This window comes from Priapulus caudatus, unplaced genomic scaffold (assembly GCF_000485595.1).
Source record: "Priapulus caudatus unplaced genomic scaffold, Priapulus_caudatus-5.0.1 Scaffold64, whole genome shotgun sequence".
In the NCBI taxonomy this organism is placed as follows: Eukaryota; Metazoa; Priapulida; class Priapulimorpha; order Priapulimorphida; family Priapulidae; genus Priapulus; species Priapulus caudatus.
The window spans coordinates 368,049-376,359 of record NW_014577125.1 but is presented as its reverse complement, the minus strand read 5'-3'; the positions used below and the strand labels follow the sequence as shown (position 1 = coordinate 376,359).

Here is an 8,311-nt window from a genome sequence, read left to right as displayed (position 1 = left end):
AGCCTATCTCTGGAAGGGCTTCTGCTTCATAAAGACAGCGCAAGGGCCATCATCTAGAGGCATTCCTCTTCAATAAGACAGGCGCCTCTCTGAGTAGAACTTCCTCTTCCAATAAAGACATGGAGCCATCTCTAGAGAGCTTACTCTCAATAAAGACAGCGGAGCCATCTCATGGAGAGCTTCTCTCCATAAAGACTAGCTCGCATCTTAGAGGAGCTTCCTCTTCATGAAGCGGCGCCATCTCAGAGAACTTCCTCTTTCAAAAGACAGAGCGGCGCCATCTTTTTAGAGGACTTCTCTCTTCCAAGAAAAGACAGCGGCGCCATTTGGAGGAGTTCCTGCTTACAATAAAGACGCGGCGCCATTCTAAGAGGAGCTTCTCTTCATAAAGAAGCGGCGCATCTCTAGCCAGGAGCTTCGCTCTTCGAAATAAAGAAGCGGGCCATGTAGAGGAGATTCTCTATCCAATAAAGACAGCGGCGCATCATCTGGAGGAGCTTCTCATTCGTAATAAAGAAGCGGCGCATCTACTAGAGGAGCTTCTCTTCAATAATCAGCGGGCATCTGTAGAGGAGCTTCCTTTTCATAAGACGAGCGGCGCATCATTCTAGAGGGATTCCTCCTCCAAATAAGACAGCGGAGCATCTTAAGGAGCTTCTCTTCCAATAAAGACAGCGGCGCCATCTCTAGCGGAACTTCTCTTCAGTAAAGACAGCGGCGCCAATCTCTAGAGGAGCTTACCTCTTTCCATATAAGACAGCGCGCATCATCTGGGAGCGTTCTCTTTCCATAAAGACAGCGCCCATCATCTAGAGGAGGTTCTCTGATCCAATAAATCAGCGGAGCCATATTAGAGGAGGCTTCCTCTTGAAATAATGACAAGGGAAGGCCCATCGTCTGGAGAGTTACTCTTCAATAAAGACAGCGGCGCATCTCGGAGGAGTGTCCTTTACAATAAAGACGCGGCGGACATCTCTAGAGGAGCTTACTCTTCCAATAAAGCAGCGGCGGCATTCTAGGGAGCTTCCTTATCATAAAAGAAGCGGCTGCCATCTTAGAGGAGCTTCTCTTCGATAAAGAGCGGCGGAAATCTCTAAAGAGGCTTCTCTTCCAATAAAGACAGCGGGCATCTCTGGAGGAAGCTTCCTCTATCCAAATAAAGACAGGCGCGGCCATATCTAGGAGGCTTCCTCTTCCAATAAAGACAGGGCGTCATTTAGAGAGCTTCTCTTCCAGTAAGACAGCGGCGCCTAATCTCTAAGAGGAGTTCCTCTTCCATAAAGACAGCGCGCATTAATAGATGGAGGCTCATGTTCTGTGAGAAGTTTAACCGAACAGGGAGAAGATGATCCTGAGAAGAATCAGGCTGACAGACGCTGAGATCAGCACAGTGGACGTCAACCAGGCTAACAGTGCAAGCGTTAAGCCGACAAGGTACCAGTAAGTGGAAACAGCGGACACCAGGTACAACGGTATAAGCATAATGCCACGGCTGTGCTATTATCCTATCTCTGACATTCTTGAACTCATTGCAGAGATAATCTGTGTCATGTTTCCAGACATTGAGGGCAGTAGAATTTCATTATCGACAGTAGATACTTATAAAATGATCAGGCAAGAAGAGGGTTATCGTCTTTTGGCAATATAAAAATACGTATACGCAATTTATTAGCTTACAGAGTATTGTTCACGAATGTAGGACTTGATGGAAATTGGAGTGGTTAATTTCGCGGTTGCGTCTTGTGAATTTAGTCGGGCGTGTTCTTATTTAGGCGGTCGGTGGACGCGCTCAGTCGAATTCGCAATTTAAACGGACCGGAAATTAGTCGTGACTGTAGACGCAGTGTGTATACTCACTGTGGCAATTCCATTCTGCCTCTTGTTTTCTACATCCATATACTAACCCTGGATTAGATTTACACATGATTTCAACAAAAGCAGTTGATGCAGAAAATTGTGAATGTTTTCACGCCAGGCATGCGTTGACTGACATGTCCGATTCCGACGGTGTGAGACAAGTGGCGGAGGAGAGCGAGGATCGGCCCTGCGGCGGCGCATACAAGATCAACTGGGATGAGATTCGACGAGAAATCCTGACCGTATGGTGGGAAGCTTCCTGGCCGATGCGGAAATCTGGCCGTGGTCCGAGGCACCCTGCGACCGATGTTTAGATGAAGGAGGATGCTCAACACTAACCCGGAAGGTGCGTGCAACTCTGGGGTTACATCTACACACTCGCAAAATGGCATATCGAAAGTCCGCGCCATATTGAATCAGATAAGGGAGGTGATATATTTGTATTTTATACATGGTTAGATGGTCGATTTAAGTCTATGGTTTTTGATCTATAATTGTTCACTAAGCATCGGCTTCAATTCACGAGGCCGGACGCTGCGATGTGCGTTCTATATTTAACAAATATGATTACGTCATTTTGGATTTTGGCAATGTTGTGTTAATGCAAAAACTAAAAACGCACGAGTGTTGTACATTAATTTCATGGGTACGTTCTAAGCGCGCTCGGGAATTTTATACTGCCGTTTTTCTATTAATAAATAAGCACAGCTGAACTCCCGATATTAACTTATAGCAATTGCTACATTTTTTTGTACTGGCTATAAAAACATTAGACTGGCTATTTTTTGCTAATACACATTTGAAACATACAACAGACACAAACTAGTAAAATCAACATTTTATTAATTGTTATGATTCTCTGTAGTTTGTACAAGTAGGTAATTTAGAATAAAATCGTGGACACAAAAAAAATTGCTACAAATTATCAACATTGGCTACAAAAAAAGTCAATTGTTAATTTTTTGGCTACACTTTTCAATTTCCCAGAGTAACCCCTGCAACTGCACACATATGCGCAAGCTCTGCGCACGTGCTGTGGAGTAGAGTAACATTGTGCAAGTGAATGATTGCCGTGGGAGTAGTGAGGTGGAACTAATGTGGTGGTTAATGGTGAACATGACTGACTAATGCATGTAATTGCTTGCTTCATTTCTGTAACTATCCTGACAAATCTCTTATTACACTGCAGTGGGGATAGCCGTGGAGAAATCACCAGTTAGATCTGCACCAAAGCCTGCCAAGAAGCCTGTGTAAGTTACAATTACAGTTGAGCATCTAGTTGTATTTGTATTCATATGTATTATGCAATGTACAGAAGGCAAATCGACTACCACACATGATAATGCCACACTTTTTGTGAGATCTGCTTCTAGTCTGTACATCAGGCAACAAAAGTACTTTCTGGGTAGCATTGAGAGAAATATTTGGGGTGATAAAGGTGATAACTGAGAGCTGTTATCAAAACTAAATAATAGACTAAAGCGTGAGTCTAGGGTGTTATAACGTATGCACATGAACTGTTATGTAAAGGTTGACAATGAAAATGACACTGCTAGACATATCAGTGTTCTCCCTAAGAATTTCACAAGGCATGTCTTTCATGGACGATGGGGGTAAAGTGTTGAACCAATTGGAGTCGTTTACACTGTCATGAGCAACCCTGAATACACAGGTGAACTCTATTAGCGTCTGAGACATATACATCGAGCTGTTGAAACCAGACGATGAATGGGATTGCTAAAATAAAGTCACTGGGAAATGTAGTGTCAGAGGATTTATCCGCTGTGAAAACTTGCATCAGCTTTGAATGCATGTCAGACCTGACATACGTTATGGCTAGGGAGAACCCTTAGAGAATCCCTCCCTGGGGGAGCAAGGATATTTGTGCATCACGTTCCATACAGCATAGGTTGTGTAACGGAAGAACACGTACATATTACACCCATCGGTTTAACCCCATGTAAATATTATAAACATAATAATATTTTAAAATATATATAAATGAAAAATAAATAATTTATAATGAATAATTGTATAAAATACGAATAATTATATATGAACATGTGTGTAACCCCGTCGTTTCCACTCGCGTCTTCCAGGATGAAGGGAAAGCCGACCCGCCCAAGGACGCGACGGCGAAGCCCAAGGTCGCGCGACCGTCGATGAGGGAGCAGATTAAAGCTGCGCGCGCTAAGAAGCAGCAGAACAGCGACGACGTCGAGATCGTCATGCCGACAAACAACAACGACGTCGAGATCGTCATGCCGACGAACAACAACGACGTCGAGATCGTCATGCGACGAACAAAAACGACGTCGAGGGTGTCATGCCGACGAACACAACAACAAGGTGACAGAGTCGCTCGAGATTCTCGCGTCGACCGACAGCGACAAGGAGGCGCGCGTGCTCAACGACGTCGTCCCCGCGGGCGCCCTGCGGCCCTCGCAGGTCCTACAGCATGAGCGACTCGGGGATCGGTGGTTCGCCGAGCGGCCAAGTCACAACAGTCGCAGCAGGCACCGAGTCTCGCGCAACGGCGCAGCGCGCGTGAGGCGTCCGCGATAGCTGCGCGAAGGCGTCCGGCGAGACAACGCCCGACACGGACGCGGGGAGGAGACGCCGACGGCATGCGCGGAGAGTGAAAGCGACGCGCGGGTTGCCGTGGAGATGGCGAGGTCACCCGCCGTCGCGCTCGGGCGCAGCGGGAGCTGCGGGTCGGGGATGCCGCGCACGGCGGGTCTTCGGAGGACGAGTGGTACGACGCGGGACCGACGCCCATCGCCCCGGCGATGCTTCCCAGCATCAACGGCATGACGGAGAGCGCGATGACGGTCACCAACGAGTTTCCGGCGGACGGAAGCGGAAGCCAGGAGGAATTTCGGCCCGCGACGGAATGTGGGTACCTCTTTTGCGCGGGTTTTCTTTGCCGTGGATTTTGCGGTTTTTTTCGTGTGGGTTTTTCGCACGCTTTGTTCTCGCTCTGGTTTGGGTCCGTTTTCATGGCCGTGGTGTTACCCTAAGATTTCAGCTGTATATTCTGAGTGAGACAGCCGCGCGGCGAATTAATTAAGAGTCTGCTTGGATGAATATAACGACTAATGTGTGATTTATTTTCGATTGCAGTCTTCGATGATGAAAGATGGCTTTGAGTATTGAGGAGGGCAGAGGCGCACATGTAAGTAAATCGCATTCAATTTAATGTCAAATCGACACGAGGAGTTGTTCTAGTGAATCAGCAGTGCTCCCGTATACATCGATATAGATCGATCAAAGACAGATGTTGTCTCTTGTCGTGTTATAGATGAACCATAGTGGGTGGCAACGACAGAGTCTGTCTACCGAATGTTTGATCCGTGCTGTGGAACTCCGTATAGCCCGCCCAGCGCCGGTTGCTGCGGCAGCCTACTATTTCAAAGAGAACCAGAGAGATCTTTATCCAATAAGATTTGAAATGTGCGCTGTTTCATATGTCCTACTGAAGTTTTTGAAATTCAGGCTAAAATAAGATTGCTCGCTTGGACGCGATGATATTGCATCTGTAAGTCCACCTTCAGTCTTTGCAAAACTTTGTAGTGTTAATGATTGTTCATATGTTCGCTCAGTAAAGAATTGCCTCTTCAGTCGTCAGCAATGTATGATGTGTTCAGCGATGAAGACGTTTGCGTTGATGGGCTAACCATTTGTCGGCGCGCCCGGCTCATGTCAGAGAAACACCGCCCGCGTTATCAGGTGATCCTGGACAGACTAAATGCTCGTCAGCATTACCTGCGGTAAGTGAATAAAGTCATGTTAGAGATCTAGGCGTTAATTGACTAAACGTCAGAGAACGTCACGAATTTTCTATGGTGTATATTGTAAAAAAATTGTTGCATTTTTTACTTAAAAGTGAGTACTAATAAGGGATAAAATGTATCGTCAATTGCTACTTGATAAGATGGTTCTCACTAGTTAAAAATCTAAAACCTGATGATATGATTATGTATGATTCTGAAATTAATTGCTTGCTAGGGCGGCTATGTATGAGTACGAGGTTGTCGTTACATCAAACAATACGTAAGAAAATAGGAAGTATAATGCAGTCAATTTAAAACCAATAAAAGATGAACAGAATTAACTTGCTTTTATGAAAAATGAGAATATTATTTTGTACTTTACTATTTATTGTGACGTAATAATTTAAGCATGATGAGAACTGGCTTAGTCTGGAAGATGTAGTTACTCTAGTATGCTTTAATTTTGTCTGATGAATGGCTTAGTGTAACAGGGAGGCTTCCCAACAAGTTAATAAACTGGTGCTGATCCCCACAGCACAGAGATGGTCCGCAACGAGATTGTGCAGTAAGCGATGCGTGTCGGAAACGGAAAATATCGAATACACTTTCCGGTTATAACATAAACTGAGTGTTTCATGTTGCCAACAAGACTTCAGGCTTCCTGATCGAGGCATATAACATGGAAGTTAACTGAAAAGGTGCAAAGACATTGTTTAGGACAGTCTGGTAGTTTTTAACGACTGTCGTATGTCAGGTTAATGTTTGAGCAGACGTACAGAGTGCAAGCCATGCACTAGCATTGCTGCAATCGGGTCTTCGCGTTCCGAATGTACATCTCGTGATCAGCCGCCATGCCGGCGGACAGCCCCGCAGATGCGCCACACAATGCACATTCAAGCACAACACAGCAGCGAGGCCACAATACCCAGCAGTTAGTGAATCAGCGATGCATCGATTATAATTCGATCTATGGCTTGATATAGTGGCTCGAGCCAAGGTATGGTTATCCAAATCCATAATAAATTCATCAAAAAAATTTGAAAAAAAAAATTGAAAAAGTGATGAGAATAGAGATATATGCACTATCATTACTTTTATTAAATAACTAGTTTATACACACAGTAGTAAAGCAGTGCAAAACGACAGTAACGGCTAACGCAGGCATTCAACTCCGGTAACGATTTGTAACGATCGATGATGATTAGAAATTCAACGATTGAACACTACAGAGTATGCAACATTAGCTGGATAATCGCGCTAGCAGGCGCCGGTAGACGTTGATTACTGTCTACCAGTACTGCGTACTCGGTAGCAGGGACGCGGAAACATGATCAGTCCGGTAACCTAGAAGTGGACAAAGATTTTTGGGGAGGCGCGGGCGAGTGGGAGAAGAAGAGAAGGTGCTCGGACGTGAGTCACAGAGCTGCCAACACGCACAGGGAGCTGAAGAGAAGTGCATGAGTGAGTTACACTAGTTGTGCTCGCATTCAGACCATGCATCGTTTACGATTTGTTCGTCTTCCTTACGATCATGATGTTCTAGAAGTACGATCAAACTGAGAAACTTTTACGATTTTTTATGGAGCTTGGGAAATTAATGTTTTTTTAGCATTGTGAAGCGAGAAATATTATGGCGATTGTTGGGCGAGCGCATATTGGCTTAAAGCGTTCACGCGTTGTTCTCGCGTTCTAGAGTTAGTCCATAATTATTGTGGCCATAACGTACAAAAAGTGGCGCCTGTGAGAAAGGATACCTTGAATCTTTATATTTTCATGGATGCTGCTGCTGCTGCTGCTGCTGAGGGGAAGGAGGCTGCGGTGTGCAGCGGGGACGGCGTCTGCTACAAGCAGAATCTTTCTGCTATCCGCTGGTTGGACGAGCAGGAGCAGTGGGCAGAGCGGACGAGCGTCGTCACGCGACACGAACACCAGGAGTACGAGCTCATCGCCCGGCAGATCGTCGACGACCTCATCGACACATCGTACGTACGCGCGTCGGCATCCGGGGTAGCGAGGTCAAGGTTGTCGCGAGGTCACGATTACAACTGGGGTCGCGAGGTCACGATTGTATCTGGGGTCGCGAGTTCACGGTTGCATCCGGGGTCGCGAGTTCAAGGTTGCAACCAGGGTCGCGAGGTCACAGTTGCAATGTTGGTCCCTTCAAAAAAAGTTCCCATGTAACAGTTTGAAGTAGTGATGAAATAATAGTGGTAGATCTGTGAGTAGTGATAGTAATTGCGCGTAAGGATGTTGGTCATTTTAAAGATGTCTTCCCCCTTCCCATAACTAAATTGTAACAAATCAGACTAAGACCACCCAAGTGAATGTGAAATTCTGCAAGTTGAAGTTGGACATTAAAGCTGTTTCCTCCCAAAATCCATTAATGGAGCTAGTCGAAGTAGTGTTCTGTGCAAGCATTTTGTGCATGAAATCATTTTGATGAGATAGGCTCAACACAAAAGCTGCATTAAGTTTCGATTTTCACGTCGGGATAAACATCCCACTCTTTTGTGTGGTGTAATATTTACACAGTGGCACCAGAATGACTATTTTGTGAATGTTACTTTACTATAAGGTATTTATTTGAAATTGAATTTTATTTCGTTGTTGCACAAAGTATTATCGCAGGTGAGTGCACCCGGGCCAATCTGAATCCTGGTGAATTTTTATGCGACAATCAA

At 45.4% G+C, this 8,311-nt stretch overlaps 2 protein-coding genes across 3 annotated transcripts in view; both read left to right on the top strand.

The window, feature by feature from the left end:
* The window catches only part of LOC106821227, a 38,564-nt gene extending 30,958 nt beyond the window's left edge, over positions 1–7,606 (top strand). Inside the window, exon 5 of the mRNA XM_014825939.1 lies at positions 7,412–7,606. The gene's annotated coding sequence lies outside the window, so the exon portion shown is untranslated. The remainder of the gene's footprint in view (positions 1–7,411) is intronic.
* Positions 2,160–8,311, top strand: part of LOC106821226 (transforming acidic coiled-coil-containing protein 3-like) — a 36,329-nt gene continuing 30,177 nt past the window's right edge. For both annotated transcript variants that reach the window (XM_014825933.1, XM_014825934.1), the window contains exons 1-3: positions 2,160–2,203; positions 3,047–3,107; positions 3,957–4,752. In XM_014825933.1, coding sequence (XP_014681419.1) covers positions 4,647–4,752 — 106 coding nt within the window. In that variant the 5' untranslated portion in view covers positions 2,160–2,203; positions 3,047–3,107; positions 3,957–4,646. The remainder of the gene's footprint in view (positions 2,204–3,046; positions 3,108–3,956; positions 4,753–8,311) is intronic.